This window comes from Labeo rohita, chromosome 6 (genome assembly GCF_022985175.1).
Source record: "Labeo rohita strain BAU-BD-2019 chromosome 6, IGBB_LRoh.1.0, whole genome shotgun sequence".
NCBI classification, from domain to species: domain Eukaryota; kingdom Metazoa; phylum Chordata; class Actinopteri; order Cypriniformes; family Cyprinidae; genus Labeo; species Labeo rohita.
Genome location: NC_066874.1, coordinates 2,620,483 through 2,641,722, shown reverse-complemented (window position 1 = coordinate 2,641,722; position 21,240 = coordinate 2,620,483). Strand labels below are relative to the sequence as shown.

Sequence of the window (21,240 nt, the reverse complement as noted above, 5' to 3'; positions counted from 1 at the left end):
ACAATACTTCTGGATTGTAATATAGTGAGAATTTAGTGTCAAAAATAAGAATCATCATTTATAATAATAATAAATAAATAAATAAATACATTTATACTTTGCAGCTCAATAAAAGTATATTCACACCCCAGTTCTTATGGTAAAGCAAAAAATAAATAAAATAAAAGAATCATTACTATAACACAACAAAAAGGTAAATAATAATAAAATAATAATAATAAAAAGATACAAACTCAATGTTATTTAGCATCATTTATGCATCATGATAGTCTTTGTTGTACTGCTTTTAAATTATTTAAAAATGTAACTAAATATTTAGTATTTAAATAATTATAAAATAATTATATTACAATATTTCTGGATTGTAATATAGTGAGAATTTAGCGTCAATAATAAGAATAATCATTAATATTAATAATAATCAACCAATCAGTCAATCAATCATTTAATCAATCAATCAATAAATAAAAAGTACATGTTGCAGCTCAATAAAAGCATATTCACATCACAGTTCTTATGATAAAGCAAAAAAAAAAAAAAAAATCATTACTATAATACAATCAAAAAGGTAAATAATAATGCTAATAATAATAAAAAGAAACAAACTCTATGTTATTTAGCATAATTTATGCATCATGATAGTCTTTGTTGTACTGCTTTTAAATTATTACTAAAAATGTAATTAAATATTTAATATTTAAATAATAATAAAATAATTATATTACATTACTTCTGGATTGTAATATAGTGAGAAATTAGTGTCAATAATAAGAATCACCATTAATAATAATAACAATAAAAAAAAGCATTATGGCAATGATATTTTTGTTTAAAAACATAATGTATAATAATATTCTATAATTTTAGATCCATATTTTATTTAATAATAACAGTAATATTATGTATAAATATTATTGTTATTATTAAACCAGGAATAAAATAAAATAAATTAAAATAATAAAATAAAATAAAATACAAAGTGAACTCACAGTTTTTCCTGCCTGTGTGTCCAGGAAGACGAGCACAAAACAGTCTGTGAACTTCTGGTTCAGGACGGCCTGTGAATCACAGAGAGTTTATATCTAAACAACACATCGTTTAAACATTCAACATCTCGACTCCAGATGTTTGTTTCTTTTTAAATTTAATCCTGATCTTCACAATCCATTTCACACGGATTGCTGCTCAGCATTAGGAAACACAGCGTCGACCTCAGGAAACAAAGCCAGGTGTTGTTTTAGTGTATATGGAGGGTGAAACAATCATCAGTTCAGAAAATCTGCATGAGCCAATAACATCTCCAATTACAGAATCAAGCATGAAGTGGCCTTCAGACACACTTAGGGATCTGATGATTATCATCAGGAGGATTTGCTCATGTTAACTAGTTCACAGGCACCGAGGTCTCATAATGTAACAGTTTATCATGTGCCTCACTGGCCTCAAGTTACCGAATTCAAGGTCTTTCCAGGAGAATAATGAATCAAGAGTGCTTTGCCATCAGCGCTTCCAGTCTCTTAATGTACTATGACACGGCCAACGGGACTAACATCTCACACGACCCACGACACGACCGACTGTACAGCCTGAGGATCTGCTTCATGTGCAAAGCTGAACATGAACACTGAAGATCAGCACATTACAATGATTTCTGAGAAATCACGTGACACTGAAGACTGGAGTGATGATGTTGAAAATTCAGCTTTGATCACAGGAATAAATTACATTTTACAATATATTCAATTAGAAAAGAGTTATTTTAAATTGTAATAATATTTCACAATTTCACACATTTTTTCTGTATTTTTAATCAAATAAATGCAGCCTTTGTGAGCAGAAGAAATCTCTTACCAGGTACTGTATGCCGCTGTCGTCTTTAAAGTGCCTGCAGTTCTGTGGGAAGCGGGACAGCAGAACTTTGATGAGACTCTGGTACCAGGCGGGACTCATATTCAGGAAACAGTCCTAAAAAAACAATCACAAAAATTTAGACGGGTTTGGAATGACATCATTTTTAATTTTGCACTTTTATTAAAATTATTCTGTTTTTTTTTTAATTCGATTATTCTCAATTTTTTCTTAAACTAGAAAACAATAATTATTAATTATAATAATATTTCACATTACTGTTTTTACTGTATTTTTAAAGTAAATTTTGAAAGAGACTACTTTCAAAACATTAAAACATCTTATCAACAAGAAACTCGGGTTGACATAAGAGACAGAATTTTCATTTTGCACTTTTATAATGCTTATAAAAAAAAACTGTTGTTGTTGTTTGCATAGGTTTACTTGATTTTCTTTACCGTTTTACACCATATCAGCATCAAAGGCTAGATCATATCAAACTTACGAATAAGATTTAAAATTTTCTTATATTCTTAGACTTATAATACTTCAAAGAATTGTATACAGTAATTTAACAATATTATTTTACAAACTAATTAAATTAAAACATGAATCAAAAATTAAATATAAAGATTATATGCAATCTTTCAAATTGATATTTGATTAAACAAATTTATATTTTTACAGGATAAACATTAATTTTTATTTCCAATGTACTTTCTGAATAAAAATGTTTCCTAGTATCATTTAAAGCAGCACATGCCTAAATAAACAAATCATTTATATAAAGCGTTCAAAAGTTTAGGATCAGAAGATTTTCAATGTTTTTAAAGAAGACTTTTCTGCTCATCAAGGCTGTGTTTATTTGATTAAAAATACAGAAGAAACAGTAATATTGTGCAATATTATTATAGTTTCTAATATTGGTTTCCTATTTTAATATACTTTAAAAAATAATTTATTTCTGTGACACATCACTGAATTTTCATCAGCCATTACTCCAGTCTTCAGTGTCACATGATCCTTCAGAAATCATTCTAATATTCTGATTTATTATAAGTGTTAAAACTGTTGTGCTGCTTAATATTTTTTTGGAAACTGATTCTATTTTCTTTGATTCTTTGATGAATAAAGACTTAAAAAGAACAGCATTTATTCAAAATATAAATCCTTTGTATTTATATTTTTTTCTGTTTTTCTATTTAACACATCCTTGCTGAAGTATTAATTTCTTTAAATAAATAAATAAATAAATTTAGAATAAACACTGTTCTTTTTAACTTTTTATTTTTCAAAGAAATTCACAGGTCCCAATAAATATTAAGCAGCACAACTGTTTCCAACACTGATAATTCATCAGCATATCAGAATGATTTCTGGAGGATCATGTGTAACGATACTGAAAATTCAGCTTTAAATCACAGTATAAATAAATTTTAAATAAATTTTATTTAAAAGTATACTAAAATAGAAAACTGTTATTTTAAATTGCAATAATATTTAACAAAATTACAATTTTTTCTGTATTTTTGATCATATAGATACTGCCTTGATAAACATAAGTAACTAAAAAAAAACAAAATTGAACATGGTCAAAAGTGCAAAATAAAATAAAAATGACACACGTATAGTATACGCATAACAAAAATGATATGTGCATTATGAACATGAGTAAGAGTTGAAAAAGATTATTCTGTTTAAAAAGCCTTTGAGGGTCTGAAAGACTGGAGCAGAATATTTCTCTTTAAATTAGCGCGGCCTGTGCACACAAAGCATTATTATTTTTTAGATCAGATTTCATCCAGGATCTGCCGGCGAGAGCCGCAGACGCTTCAAGTCAGCGAAACCACAGGAAGGCAGTTTTCACAGTCTGGCTGTGGCAGTACATTTTTAAAAAGATGTAATTTGCTGCAAGTTTCTCCTGGTCTGATATCACAGCAGGAGTACATCTCCACTTCCTTTGTGAGCGTGTGCGGCTTTGACAGCGGTATACATCATCGCAGCGCTCAGATTAGCATTAGCAGTCGTGGCACAGGAGCGGCCCCGCTCGCTAACATTGACTAAGCGATTCTGCACGCGTGAGGGGAATACAGAAGCGTGCCACGCATCAATAGACGAGGAATCAAACGCAATTGATATGCGGGTACGGAGAGACGGCCGTCCACGGGGAATCTCTGAACGGGAGCGTGTTTGTCAGCCGTGAACCCGCGGCACATCACGGCCCGTGTCACGTATGACGCGTCAGCGGTGGAGGAAACGTTGCATCTCATTCTCCAGAGCTCAGCTGCATGGGGATGTGTGCGATACGGAGGTGAAGAGGCCAATGAAACGATAGAAACCCCGGAGAGGAGGATCAGGAGGAGGTGAAAACTTCAGGTGAAAGCGGAAAATAGTCAATATGGTCATATAAGCGCTTTTATACAGCGCGCACACACACACACACACACACACACACACATATATATAGAGAACTGGTTTCTATTCAGAATCCAAACAAATACTGAAACTGAATGATTTTTATGATTTTTCAGTTTTGCAAAACTGTAACAAAATTCTACCTGTTGGATCAACCAATAGGAGCAACTGACCACAACCTCATTATCATATTGGAAATATCAGTCAGAAATAACTCTGTAAATAAATGGATAAATACAAATGAAATTGATCCTTAGAATAAATAAATAGAATAAACTCTTATTATTAATTTAGATTAGTAAATAAATAAATACAACCATATGTGCCACGATAAAAAATAAACATTAGGAGATTAAAATCGTAATATTTCAAGAATTAATTCGAAATTACAAGAATAAAGCTGAAATACTAAGAGAATAAAGTCAATACATTTTGAGAATAAAATCAAAATATTGTGAGAATAAAGTCTAAATATTTCGAGAATAAAGTCAAAATATTACAAGAATAAATTCGAAATACTACGAGAATAACGTTACTTGAATAAAATTTAAATATTACGAGAATAAAGTCGATATATTTTGAGAATAAAATAAAAATATTTCGAGAATAAAGTTGAAATATTACGTGAATAAAGTCAAAATATTACGTAAATAAAATAGAAATATTACCAGAATAAAGTCGATATATTTCGAGAATAAAATCAAAATAATTTGAGAATAAAGTCTAAATATTACGTGAATATAGTTGAAATATTATGTGGATAAAGTCTGAATATTACGAGCATAAAGACGAAATATTATGAGCATAAAGTCGAAATATTACGTGAATAAAGTCGAATTATTATGCGAATAAAGTCAAAACATTTCCACTTTATTCTCGAAATGTTTTGACTTTATTCACATATTTAGACTTTAGAATTTAAATCTGGGCCATTTGCATGCACAATGGACTAGAATATAATCTCAAAACATTACAACTTTAATCTCGTAAATGCTACGAATTAGTTCTCGTAATTTTGACTTTATTCTCAAAACATTTCAACTATATTCTCGTAATTTTGATGTTATTTTTGAAATACTTTATTCTTGTAATATTTCTACTGTAATATTTTTACTTAATTCTTGAAATATTACAAATTTAATTCCATAATCTCAGATTTTTTTTTTTTTTTAACGTGGCACTAAAACACTAAAACGCCATTGTAAATATATGACTATATATTAAATATAAAATTTAAATACAATTTTTCCACTGGATGTATCATGTATTCTGTGCCATATACATATTTGTTTGTTTACACAACTTTTTAAAAGTTTAGGGGCAATTTGGGATTTTTTGTTGTTGTTAGTTAAAGAAATGAACACTTTCATGTTTTTAGCATGCATTAAATTAATCAAAAGTGACAGTAAAGACATTTATTCTGTTAGAAAACATTTATATTTCATTTAAATGATCTTTTATATTTTCTATTGACACAAATAATCCTAAAAAACAAAAAGTACCATGGTTTCCACCAAAATATGAAGCAATTGTTTTCATCATTTATAATAACAAATGTTTCTTGAGCAGCAAATCAGCATATTAGTATGATTCCTGAAGGATCATGTGACTGAAGACTGGAGTAATGATGCTGAAAATTCAGCTTTGATCACTGGAATAAATTACATTTTACAATATATTCACATAAAATAAAGTTATTTGAAGTCGTGATAATATTTCTCAATTTTACTGTATTTTTAATCAAATAAATGCAGCCTTGGTGAGCAGAAGACAAATATATTTAAAAATGTTACTGTCCCCAAACTTTTGAACGGTAGTACATCAGTTATTAATAAACTAATTTACTTTATATTTCACTGTTCTGATCTTCCATATAACAAATCCTCAATTTCTGAAGCTACATAAATCCATGTCGTATCAAACATGTTGATGTTTGTTGACATGAGCGATACATATACTGTAACTACCACTGCGTAATCAAATCTCGAACGAGCACCCTGTTGGTGAAAAAAACGGCGTGTCAATCTGCGTGTGTTGGTCCATGAGGGATAATTTATGGCGTAAATAAGGAACGGAGTATAATATTAAAGGGCTGATTTCCTGTGCTAATTAGCTGATGTTTATTGCGGTGTGCTGATGAGTCGGCTGTGTTTTTCCCTACGGAGTGCTGCATTAGCTCGTCTGTTGTCAGCCACATATCAAACAAACTGCACTGAGCCAGCCACTGATCAAACCGTCCTGAATAAACTGCAGAACGAAGAAAAAAAAAACATGCAATTTTCCCACGGTTTTCAGTGTGGAAGAGAGAGTGCTCCACTTTCCATGAACAGGATGTCCTATTGCTCTTTAAAGCTTCAGAGACACAAATCACAATTTATTTTATTTAATGTTTTGTTTAATTTTTTTATTCTATTTTATTTAAATTCTGAATTTATTAATTATTATTATTATTATTATTATTATTATTATTTATTTATTTATTTTTGAATTCCAAGAACTATTTTGTCAGGACTGAGTATAAAAGTAACATGCAGAGTACTTTTAAAACATATACAACATATTGTTAATTAATATTCCACAATAGTGTTAAACAATGTTTACTGCATTTGTCAACAATTCAACCTTGTTACCAAATTTAATTTAAGAACCAAATCAAACTACTTTTATTTAATCCATGCAAAATACAAGTTATCAATAACTAACAATATTTGGGCCCAAACTAGCTACCTAATTTAGGGTAAATCTGCAATCTAATTCAATCAAAAATGTATTTAATATTTATTGCTAGTTTTTGAAATTTAATAATCACACAGAGAGGGACAAAGTTAAATTTAATTTAATTTAATTTTAAAATTTAATGACATTTATAATCACACAGACAGGAATGAGGGTTTAATTTAATTTAATTTTTAATGTAATGAAATTTAATAATCACACAGACAGAGGTGAGGGTCTAATTTAATTAAATTTTTAATTTACTAAACTTTAATAAATCACACCAACAGGTATCAGGGTTCATTTAATTTAATTTTACTTAATTTATAATTTAATGAAATTTAATAGTCACACAGACAGGATCAAGGTTTAATTTAATGTAATTTAATATAATATAATTTAATTTAATAATTTATTTTTTATTTAATGAAATTTATAATCACACAGACAGGGATCAGGGTTCATTTAACTGTATTTTATTTTAAGTAATTTTAATTTAATGAAATGTAATAGTCACACAGACAGTCATAAAGGTTTAATTTAATTTAATTTAATTTAATTTAACTTAATTTAATTTATATTCACACAGACAGGGATGAAGGTCTAATTTAATTTAATTTTAATGAAATGAATGGGGGGGTACATTCATTAATGAATATTTTAAGTTAAAATTAAATAATGAATATATTCCAGAATAAATAATTTAATAAGATCTACACTTTATAATTTTTTTACAATAACTAATAATAATAATAATAATTATTATTATTATTATTTTATTATTAACATTATCATATAATTATTATTATTATTTTTTATTATTATTATTATTATTAATGTTATGGGTAATACTTGTAATATTATTCATTTCATTTTATTTAAGTTTAATTAAATTTCAATTATATGTCACAAAAAACGGGACCATGGTTATATGAACTCCTTTTTTCAACAAATTCAACAAGTTCATTGAGTATTTGCTGAAAAAGGTAAAAACTGACCCTATTCAGACCCTATTTTGTACCGATTTGTGTAAAGTGGCTGAGAAAGGAATATAAAATGTTAGATGAATGGGTATAAAAGAAGGTCTCGGAGGTGAAGGGCAGTGTATGTGTTTTCATACCAGCTGTGGGTCAATCTCAGCGACCGATCTGCTCTGCACAGCGTCCAGCAGCTCTTCCAGTTCACCGAAGGCCAGCTTGCTGAGTTTGAGTTTATCCAGAGCCAAGTGCTCTCCGTGAAAGAGCCTCCTCCAGAGGTTATCCCTGCGGCAGTGGCCCATGGCCTGCTCCACGCTGCTCTGAATCTGCCGGCGCGCAGACAGCACCTCTGAACTGAGCAGGGGGAAAAGAGGACACAGGTAGAACAGCCCCTGAGAGTCGTCCGCATCGGTAAGGCCAGCCGGTCCCGCGGTTAGGAGGCTCTCTATGGGGTCAGACTCGGGGCTGGCTGCAGGGGTGACGGGGACGGTGGTGTCCTCCCACAGGTCCAGTTCGGATTCCCGCGTCCCCACGCTGCCCACCTCCATCCGCTCCACAGGGATGCGGCCGCTGAGGTCACCGTGGTCACGGTGGATCTGAGGAAGCTTCTTAAAGCGCCGCATGTCTGCGGTCAAACGCGGGAACAGCTCCCTCTGACTGGTCATGATCACGTAGAAACGCAGCCTGAAACCAGTACAGATACAAAAATGAGTAGAACAGAAAACATGACGTCAGAATGGACCCAGATAGTTTTTTTCCCCCTCATCGGTCCACATTACTCCAAAATTTAAAGTGGAAAACAATTATAGCGTTTACTGCATTAGTTACAAAAGTTATTTTAAGAACCAAATCAAACAAATACTTTTATTTAATTCATGAAAAATATAAGTTATCAACAATAAACAAGATTTGGTGTAATTTAGTGTAAATCTACAACCAAAAATGAAATTAATATATTTTAAAATGAAGTTAATTTAAGTTAAATTAATTTAAATTATCACAGAGACAGGGATCAGAGTTTAATTTAATTTAATTTTTTATTTAATTAAATTGAATGATCACACAGACAGGGATCAGGGTTTAATTTAATGGAATTTTTAATTAAATCAAATTTAATAATCACTCAGACAGGGATCAGGGTTTAATTTAATTCAAATTTTAATTTAATTAAAATTTTAATTTAATTAAATGTAATAACCACACAGACATTAGGGTTTAATTTTATATTTTATATTATTTTATTTACTTTAATTTGTCATTTAATGAAATGTAATAATCTATAATGAAAATGAAATGACTTTTCTTTCTGCTAACATAACCATGCAGCTGGAAAAAAAATATAAAAATTTGTTTATTAATACTTTTTTAAAAAAAGTAATTAAGTATTTTTTTAAAGTAAAGAATTTAATATGATCTATAATATTATGTATTTGTATCATTAGTTTATTATACACTTTTTATAATATTATTTATTTATTAATATTATTATTTACAATACTTACAATACAAAATAGATCTATATTATTTTATTATTATTATTATTATCATTACTATATACCCATAACTTATTAATAATTATTATGTATAATAATTAATAATAATAAAATAATTACTTATTGTAGTGTTATAAATATTTAGATTATTATTTATAACATTTTAAACACAGTTATTATTAATATTTTACAAATATGATTTATGTATATTATTATTATTGTTTATAATAATAATAATAATAATAATAATTATTATTATTATTATTATTATACTTATTTTGTAATATTATTTATGTCTATGTATTAATATTATTTACAATACTTTGAAAAAATACATTGGATCTATAATATTATTTATTATTAATTATTATTATATAAATATATCTTATTATTAATTATTATGTATAATGACTTACAATAATAAAATAAATACTTATTGTAGTGTTAGAAATATTTTAATATTTTAAAAAATCATACAAATATGATTTATTTACATTATTGTAATTATTAATATTATACAAATATTATTTATATTATTATTAGTAGTGATATTATTATTATTATTTTTAGAATAGTACTACTACTAATTATTATTATTATTATTATTTTGTAATATTATTAATATTTATTTATTAATTATTATTTACAATACATAGAATAAATTAGCTCTATAATATTAATCATTATTTTGTTTTAATATTATTTTATATAAATATAACTTATTATTATTGTGTATAATAATTTTTAACAATAAAATAATTACTTATTGTAGTGTTAGAAATATTTATAATATTTCTAACATTTTAAACGTTTTATTAAAATTATACAAATATTATTTATTTAAATTATTATTACTATTTACAGTAATGCACCTATAATATTATTTGTAATATTACATAATAAAAATGGATTGAAATGGAAAAACACTATCCAAAAGTGCCAATGTATATTGATTTCCTCCAATTATTCATTTTCACACAGAAAATACCTCTCATCACATATGTGAACTATATTGCAAATGTTGTTTCATGTTGTTCTCGCCTGCTGTTTTATTGTATTAACTGCTGTACTGAGTTTTTTAACTATGTAACATTTAACTGATGCTTCACAAAATCACTGTATTCCTCAATTGCTTGTACCTGAGCAGGTGTCTCTCTCCCTCCGACTGCTCCTCAAACGGGACGGCGTTATGACAAACCAGCAGTGACACGTCAAAGTCATCATGGTGTCGCAATCCCTCCAGATCCTTAAATGAGCCAGAGCTAAAAGGCAATGACATTATTAGAATATAAATAATAAAAACATCACCAGCTCAAACTAGGAGTGAACCGATAAAGCACCTGTTCCACAGAGCGACGAGTGCGTACTCGTGCAGGTCTGCGCTCGGCGCCCCCTTTTTGTTATCAGTGGTAACTGCAGCTTTAGACATGCGCAAGGGCTTCATCCCGTAAGTGCCGGCGTGATCCGTGATGTAATTATACAGCTGATGTGCAGTGATCATCCCCGTCGATATGGAGAAACTCCCTAGGACACATCAAAATATATTACGCATGACTGTAAAAAAACACCAAAAATAAATATACCATTACCAATACAATATAAGGGAAAAACATGTCCACGTCACATCTAAACCCCAAAATTAAAAGAATATAAATACAAAATTATATTTTGGATAATGAATTTGAGATATAGACAGATTTTACAGTCCAATTAATCCAATTTAGTAACGTCATTATTATTACTAATTAGATTCAAATTTTTTGTATTTTGATGATTTTTTCAATCAGCATAAAGTACTATGATGTATAAATAATTTACATGTAAATATCTATTTTTGTTTTGCGTTACAGTAATACAATCTCCAAATCCCACTATTAAACATAAAATAAATAAATAAATAAATAAATAAATGTCACTATTAACCATAAATAAGTAATTAAAATTATATATAAATATACATTTATGCCACTATTAAACATACATAAATAGGTAAATAAATAAATAAATGTCACTATTAAACATAAATAAAAATATACATAAATACAACTATGCCACTATAAATAAATAAATAAATAATATGTAAATATATCCCACTATTAAACATGAATACATAAATAAATATCACTATTAAACATACATGCATAAAAAAAACATACATAAATACAAATGTCCCACTATAAATAAATAATCAAACAATAATATATAAATATATCCCTCTATTAAACAAACATAAATAATAAATAAATAAATAAATAAATAACTGTCACTATTAAACATACATGCATAAATAAAAACATACATAAATAAAAATATACCACTATAAAGAAATAATCAACTAATATATATATATATATATATATATATATATATATATATATATATATATATATATATATATATATATATATATATATCCCTCTATTAAACATAAATAAATAATTGTCACTATTAAACACAAGTAAATAAAATTATACATAAACATACATTTAAGCCATAATTAAACAAATCAAATAAATAATACATAAATATAAATATATCCCACTAAAAATAAATAAATAAATAATATAACTATATCCCACAATAAATAAATAAATAAATGTCACTATTAAACATACATATGTAAATAAAAAAACAATATATAAATATTAATATAAGCCAATGGCAATATTAAAACATAAATAATATTAAATGAGGTATAAGTGTATCCCACTATTAAACAAACATACATCAATAAAAACATACATAAATACAAATATAACACTATAAATAAATAACATAATAAATAATATATAAATATGTTAAATTAAAACTAAATACATAGAATAGAACAGAATGGAATAGAATAGATTTTTAAAAATAAATAATATTAAATTACGTATGTGTATCCCACTATTAAACAAACAAACAAACAATTAAATGCCACTTTTAAACATACATACATAAATAAAAATATATATAATTACAAATGTGCCACTCTTAAACATAAATACATAAAATTATGTATAAATAAATAAATGTGTCACTATTTAAAAAAAAATTAAGTATATACCTAACTAATTAAATAAATCCCATTTAAAAAAAAAAAAGAATAAAACTATATATTTTTAAACTATATATATATATATATATATATATATATATATATATATATATATATATATATATATATATATATATATATATATATATATATATATATATATATATATATATATATATATATATATATATATATATATATATATATATATATATATATATATATAACTTTTATCAAATGTGCTTTAGCTGAAAATTCAGAGTGAATTGTAAATAGATGTACGTTTCTGACGTGCGCTCACCCTGAAAGACGTGGTTGCGTCCGAACTTGGGTATGTCAGGGTGATGGGCGATGAAGTCCTCCAGAAAGGCGGTGAGCTGGTACCCCTGCCGCAGGGTCATGTGACAGCCCACGAGGTACTGATGCACCACACGCAGGTGGAAGTCGTAGCTGAACGAGTGAACGTGCATCAGATCCCGCACCTTATCGCACTCCTCGGTGAACAGCATGGACAGCTGAGGGCAGAAACACACAAAAAAGCGTTACTGCAGGACCAGAACACACCGCTGCATCACTCCACATCACCTGCGAGAAATTGTCGGATCAAAGACATCAGAAACCCAGAGGAAGAACGCAAGCAGTAGGAGGAACATCATCCCATCAACTTCAGATCCTCAAACCTAATGAAAGAGCTTCTCTACAGATGGTCAAATGAAACCAGCATTGCTGCGAGGTTTGGCGAAAAAACATGTCCAGCTCACATTTCCACCCAAAACCAAAATAAATATGAAATTATATTTTGCATAAAAACATTAAACCTTGCTTAATACCATTGACATTTGTGATGTTATTTTCATGACAAATAATCAGATTTTACACTGTAATGCATCCAAGTTATATTACTACTAAGATTCTTATATTCTCAGATTAGATTATCATAAATGTAATGTTTTTTTTTATTTTAATTTTATATATATATATATATATATATATATATGATATATAAATACTGAACAATTTAAATAGTAAATCTTAAAAAAAAGTCACTATTAAGCATAAATACATAAAAAACAAAGATACATCTATTAATAAATAAAATTATTAAACATTAAAAAAAACATTAAACATAACAAATGTAATAAATAAATTCTAAAAAGTATATAAATATTACTGCTATAGCGAATAATTGCGATTAACCACATCCAAAACAAAAGTTTTTGTTTATATAATATATGTGTGTATATTTTTTATGTATATATAAAGACACACACATACAGCATATATTTTGAAAATATTTACATGTATATATTTATATTCATGTAATTTATATTTTAACATATTTTTCTTAAATATATACATATGTGTGTGAATTTATACATACATAATAAATATACACAGCACACACACATATATTCTGTACACAAAAACATTTATTTTGGATGCAATTAATTAATTAATCATTGCCCAGCAGTAATAAATAATATTTCACTATTAAACATAAACAAATTTATCAATCAAACCAATCAATCACACTATTTAACAAATAAATAAGATATATTTAAACATATGCCACTATCAAACATAAATAAATAATTAGAAATACGTATAAATATATCCCACTATTAAACAAAAATAAATAAATAAAAAAAATACATTAGATAAAAAGCATAGAAATATTTCACTGTTATCAATCAATCATTCTCACTATAAACCAATAATCAGATAATAATAAATATGCCACTTTTTAACAAACAAACATAATAAATAAATAAATACATAGATTTTTTTAAAAAAGGCATAATTTTAACTTTTCAGTGAGGACTGGCAACTTGTCAGTGGAAACTTGTTGCGTAATGTAAAATGTGTAAATGTCATGGAAATGAAGTCCCAATGCACACAATCTTAATGGTGCTTGCTTTGGGAGCGAAATCTGAACCAGACATGTTCTTGATGGGTTTGGTGAAAACCACCCAAGCGCACCTCAAACCCGACATAAAATGTCTAAAACTGGACATGGTTGACTTGTAAAGAGCAAACCAGCAACCTGCCAAAACCTTTACAAGAGTATTTTTAAAAGCATCTGTGATATCAATCAAGGTAATAACTGTATCCTATTTAATTAAATCTCACATCAAAGCCGTGCTTACAAAAGCATTAGTGGCGAATGCAAATGATTGCAGAGGGAGAAAGCAGGAGTAATTACAGTACAATGGGAGCAGGAGGTGGGGAGGGCGCTGGTTTCGACGGCTAAACGCTATTACCGCTGCCGCTTTCATCCTGACCATTACCCTGGAACAAATGCAAATAGGTCTTATCAAATCAAAGAGTTGAGGATTAAAAAAACCCTGTTCATTTGACGCCGCCGTGGCCGTTCCATTTGCAGAAAGCAGAAAACATCCCGCGCGATTGCACCTTTCATCCGTGCGCGAGAAACGTTTTTCACGTCAACATTTTGAAATCTGCCGGTGGCCCATTTGACTAAGTTCTGAGGAAAGATAATACCGCCGGCCCATTGTCCTCTCAGTCATGTGCTGGTGCGTATAACAGCTTTTGGAAACGCGGAGCATGAAAACGGCTCCGTTCACAGCTTGCCATGATTGCAGTGGTTAGTCTGTTGTGTTTGCATTCATGACACTCTTACAGCATAATTACACCTTAGACCTGAGTCATGTGTTAACCAAATGCCAACATTCAGAGCATTAAGGCCTTCGAGAGGCCTTTGATGTTTTCCAATGCACTGAATTCTATGGTGTTTTCCCAGATGCCAAAAGGCGCACAGGTCAAGCTCTGTAACGTGTCACCAGACACTTTATAAATTGAGGAGATGGTCCACTTGAACATATAAATGAGAGCAATCATAACAGCAGCTGTAGTCCTGCCCTACGGGTAAAACAGCCAATATCCCTTGTGATAGAGGCAGAGCCACACTCAATAAAGCAGCTGAATGCATTATAGTTCAAATAGCAAACAGCCTGTTTGTTTACTATTGACGATTCAAGTTCATAGCTGGGTTTTGAGTGATTTGAGCTTAAGAAGCACTGTTTTTTAAGCTGTGATATAACTATTGTTAGATCTTACTGGAACATAATTTTGACAAACACTTCTGGAGGTTTTAGTTTTTCTCCATTCAGTCAGATGAAGCTGTACTTGCATGGCTGAAAACAGCCCAAGGCGTTACGAAAATGACCGTTGAGTGAACTTGCATTTAAGGGACTTTGGCGTCACTTAGAGAGTTCGAGGTGTTCCACTTTCTTACTTTCACAGTTTTTACTGTATATTGTGTACTTTCAGTACTTTCTGGCTGCCTGGTAAACTTACAAAATCACCTTTCCATGAAACTAGATGCAGAAGTCCTAAAAAGTCCCTAAAGGCAACATAAACATTTGTACTTTTTTAACGATGGTATCTTATCTTATTGCACAATTCTTATTTGTGCTCATTATTCCAAATACAAAATGTAAGAAAAATCTGATGAAATTGCAATAATTGGTAACACTCTATTTTAAGGTGATGTAATTAGAGGTTAAATGCACTTACTGTAGTTATTACAGTAAATTATGCGTAATTACAAGCAATTCCCCTAAATAAAACAGTGTAACAATTTTAGTGTTTGTTATGCATTATATGTACTTACTGTAGTAACAGTAAATTATATGTAATTACAAGTAACTAATGCGAAATCAAACCTGGTAACACCTTATTTTAGTGCCATTGTTATATGTAATTACTGTAGTAATAACAGTAAACTGTGCATAATTACAAGTAATTAACCCTAAACCAAACCTGATAACACCTTATTTTAACATTGTTACACGTACTTACTGTCGTAATAACGGCAAATTATGCATAATTACAAGTAACTAACCCTAAACCAAACCCAGTAACACCATATTTCAGTGCCCTTGTTACATTTTACACACACTTACTGTAGTAATAACAGTATATTATGCATAATTACAAGTAATTAACCCTAAACCAGATCTAATAACACCATATTCTAATGTCCTTGTTACACGTTACATGTAATTACTGTAGTAATAACAGCAAATTATGCATAACTACAAGTAACTTACCCTAAACCAAATGGTACTACTACTACAGTGTCACTGTTACACATTACATGTAACTACTGAAGTAATAACAGTAAATTATGCATAATTACAAGTAATTATCCCTAAACCAGATCTAGTAACGGCTTATTTTAATGTCCTTGTTACACGTTACATGTACTTAATTTAGTAATAACAGTAAATTATGCATAATTACAAGTAACTAACCCTAAAACAAACCTGGTAACACTTTATTTTAGCATCCTTGATACACACTACATTTAATTACTGTAGTAGTAACAGTAAATTACGCATAATTACAAGTTATTAACCCAAAATCAAACATCGTAACACTTTATTTTAATGTTCTCGTTACACATTACAAGTGTCTATTGTAGTAATAACAGTAAATTATGCATAATTTCAACTAACCCTAAACAAAACCCTGTTTCTAACCCTATAGTAAGTACATGTTGTTAATTAATATCACCCAGTATTTGAATGCGTAATTACATTGTACTAAGGACACCAAATAAACTGTAACCCCAACCTTAACCCTACAATAAGTATATGCAGTTAGTTAATTTTACTCAGCACTTATTTGTGTAATTACACTGTTACAATGTCACCTTAAAATAAAGTGTAATCCAAAAATTAACTGCACATTATTTCTTTTCAGTCAATATCATGAATCCATCCTGGATTTCACTCCATTTCACCTTTTACAATCTAGTCAATTTCCACTCTTCACTTTCTAGACGAATATCTTATACATCAGATTTTGGGTGTAAAATACATTGAGCAAAGCATTTATGCTGACTTTAAGTCTTTTGTTTCCTGTCTTGTTTTCAAGCGGAAGCAATCCTGATAGAGTGGAAACGCTCCACTTTGTGATTTCTTAATTTTGAAACAGTTTAGCTGTGAAAAGCAAATTATGAATGTTCCAAATTAGCCAAAAAATTACAAAGTGAAATGAAAGAAAATTAGCATTATCAGATTTGTTTCTTCTGCTTATCTGTAATGAAAAAATATTATATATTGAACTGCCTCAGAATTAAAGTTGATGATTCCCTTAAAAGGAAACAAGCAGATCCAAATCAAGATGCAAAAAGAGAGGAAGAAAATCAGGGATAATCACCAGGCAGATAAAAAAAGAGATCATTGGCCTGTCAGAGCTGCAAGAAGAGTGACCCCGTGACCTCTCAGAAGATGCCACATTCATGAGCACCTCGAGGCCTTTCCGGCAAGACGCATCGCTGACAAACACAGACAAACACACGGAAAGGAATCATCTGGTTTTCAATGAACTGCACACAAAGTTGTGATTGGGGCCGCAATAGGAAAAGGGAGGAGCCAGGCACTACACTGGGGAGGAGTCTAGAGAGAAAGACTGAAGCCTGATTGGTGGGAGATGAGCCCCGCCCCGAGGATGCAGAGACATACCGCAGAGTCAGAGGCCGTGGGCGCCTCGGGGGAACGGCTGGCTAGGAGGTTTGTTGAGAAGAGAGTCCTGATGGAAAGAAAGGGTGAGATGGGACTAGACACACACATTCACACATTCACACACACAATTGCCATATGCAGGACAGTGAGACACACACACAAACAGAGACAGACAGATGAGAAACATGCCACACAGAGAGGTTAGAAGTCAATTCTTACAAATGAACAAAACACACATGCACAAGCTGACTGTCACACACTGGTACAGACTGTGCTAATGTATGAGGGGGTGTGACAGGAAGTGACATGAGATGATCAATAATGATGAGCGTGAAGCGTGTGCAGTCTGAATAGATGAGAAGCAGCTGTGACCTTTCACTCTATAACTCTGCTAAATATCCACTTCTTACGGCTCATGTTACATCATGATCTATTCCCACTGTTCACGATTCCTGCAGCAAACGCCTGATAAATGTCAGATATATAGCAAGTATTCTCATGGCGTCCAGTGCCACTTCAATATCAACTCCATCCTGTGCTACAGCGACTAGAGGAGTATTAGTAGCAGTAAAAGCATAGCCTAAAATAAATACTATGCATTAATAATGAAATGTAACATGTCAGGGAGTAGATGATTAAAATGAAAATGAATTATAATATTTAGTATAAAAAAATTTTTGACTTAAATTATATATATATATATATATAAAATGTAAAGTTTTTTAAAGAAGTCTCTTACGTTCATCAAGGCTGCATTTATTTGATCAAAAATACAGGAAAAAAAAACAGTAATATTGCTAAATGTTATTACAATATAAAAGAATAGTTTTTATTGTAATATACTTTAAAATATAATTTATTCCTGTGATGCAAAGCTGAATTTTCATCAGCTGTTACTCCAGTCTTAAGTGTCACATGATCCTTTAGAAATCCTTTATTTAAAATAGAAAGGTTTTGTAACAATATACAGTACTGTTAAAAAATTTTTATTCTTTCTTTTTTTGAAAGAAATTAATACTTTCATTCACCAAGGATGTGTTAAATGAATAAAAAGTGATAGCATAGATTTACATTGTTAGAAAAGATTTAGATTTTGATTCATTGTTTGATTCATTGTTCATTGTTGTTCATCAAAAAAAAAAAAGAATCACAGGTTCCAAAAAAAAAATTGGCAGCACAACATTAATAATAAATCAGCATATTAGAATGATTTCTGAAGGATCAAGTGACATTGCAGACGGAAGTAACAGCCGATGAAAATTCAGCTTTGCATCACAGGAAAAAATGATATTTTAAAGTATATTAAAATAAAAAACATTATTTTATATTGTAATAACATTGTAATAACATCTGTTTTTTCTGTATTTTTGTTTAAGTAAATGCAGCCTTAATGAGCACTAGAGACTTTTTCAAAAAAACATTACAAGTCTTACTGATCCCAAATTTTTGAGTGTGTGTATATATATATATATATATATATATATATATATATATACACACATATATATTGATTTATTATATATTAAAATACAAATATAGAAATTTTTTTTATGCATTTAAAGGTAACAGGGTTGATATAAAATAATACAATACATCAAAAAAAATATGCAATTTGTATTTTTTTATAATGTTAATCTAAATTAAAACATCTTTGTTAGTTTTTTTTCCATATTAATCGTTATTTATCTCCAATTTTTATAATTTCACTGTTTTTCCATTTTAAACTTTTTTTTTTGTAATGAATTACTTGTAGGTCTTATTTCATGCCATTTTTTTAACCTTTGTCTCACTTATTTTCAGCTGTTAATTTTAAATCACTTTTTCACAAGGAATGAACAATCAATAATTGTTAATTATTCTGCAATGTTAAAGTTTTTATGCTGTGTTTTTGATTCTGGAGAACGATACATGTCTACTTATAGTAAAAGAATACAGTGGACATTTTCAATAAATAACTGTTGCTACTGTGGAAAAAGCATCATCATAAGATTCACTAATGTATATGGCGTAACGGCACTAATACTTTGAGCCATTGAGATATGAAAATATGATTTCATTAAAGTTCAGCAGTAACCTTTTCAAATGTAATATTTTATTAAAAGAATAATTTTCTGGTACAAATGGCACAGCTTTCTGACAATGACCTTTACATGTAGGTGTGACACGTCTGACTTCAAGATGATTTGCGGATTTTCATGGTGAATTTACGGGACCTTGATGAAAATGTCTACTTTATCATTCTATGATAAGTGGATTTGTTTCTCCAGGAATAAAAAGAAGGATTAACGCAGCAGAACAATTAACAATAACTCAACCTGATTGCTCATTCCTTATGATAAATAACACTAAATCGGCAGATGGGAATGTTTGTCGACACAGTCGAATGCTATGGATTCTAATAGATTTAAGTTGATGAATTTTCATTACTGACTCCTTGTGACTTTTATGCCTGTTTGCCCTCAAGCTCCGTTTGAAGAATCTGCACTTACAAACAACCAAACAAACACGCTAATGACTTAATTGCTGGATATGAGCAGCTGTGATTGGAGACACCTTATGGGCTTCTGGTAGAAATCAGAGCCCTCCTGCTGAGAAACATCTGGAGATTTACAAATATTTACACTTAATTACTCCTCATTTAGAGCCAACCTGGACCCACTGCACATTAAATACGCCATCAGAGAGAAAGAGACAGACATGTGACCAGCGAATCCTGCTAACAAAGGAGGCGATTGCTGCTTGTTGCTCATATTAAGCATCCACAGAGATTACGAGCAGACACTTGCAACAGATGCACACAAATACAGCATGAACTCTAAAACACCTCATTTATGCTCACTTTCTCTTGCTTCAACACATGCACGGTCTTGTCTGATGTTTTTTAATGCACAGATGCCGTTACCTGAGAATTAACCGTCTGACCCATGGGAATCCTCGAGCACTCCAATGCAAACTGCTTCACGCAGAAATAACAGCCCTGCAAGAGTCAGAATAACATTATGTGTTAGCAGAGAAACAGTTATCCATCAGCTGCACATAAATTCATAACTGCTTAGCTTGCCTTATTTAGGAGCTTTTTAAGGCAAAACAAATCAAAACTGGCTCCATTAACTTTCTTAATTCAGCCCGTTAATTTATGATTTGTCTGTGCACACTATTACGCTATAATAATAATATATCAAAGTAATTATTAAATTAAATTAAATTAAATTAAATTAAAATTCTAAACCCATCTATTAAAACAATCACATTATTTTGGA

At 29.8% G+C, this 21,240-nt stretch overlaps 1 protein-coding gene across 1 annotated transcript in view; it reads right to left on the bottom strand.

Moving 5' to 3' along the window:
* Positions 1 to 21,240, bottom strand: part of szt2 (SZT2 subunit of KICSTOR complex) — a 110,674-nt gene that overhangs the window by 1,718 nt on the left and 87,716 nt on the right. Inside the window, 9 exon segments of the mRNA XM_051111345.1 lie at positions 990 to 1,058; positions 1,852 to 1,965; positions 8,099 to 8,639; positions 10,588 to 10,710; positions 10,789 to 10,972; positions 12,790 to 13,003; positions 17,981 to 17,998; positions 18,000 to 18,047; positions 20,883 to 20,957. Coding sequence (XP_050967302.1) covers positions 990 to 1,058; positions 1,852 to 1,965; positions 8,099 to 8,639; positions 10,588 to 10,710; positions 10,789 to 10,972; positions 12,790 to 13,003; positions 17,981 to 17,998; positions 18,000 to 18,047; positions 20,883 to 20,957 — 1,386 coding nt within the window.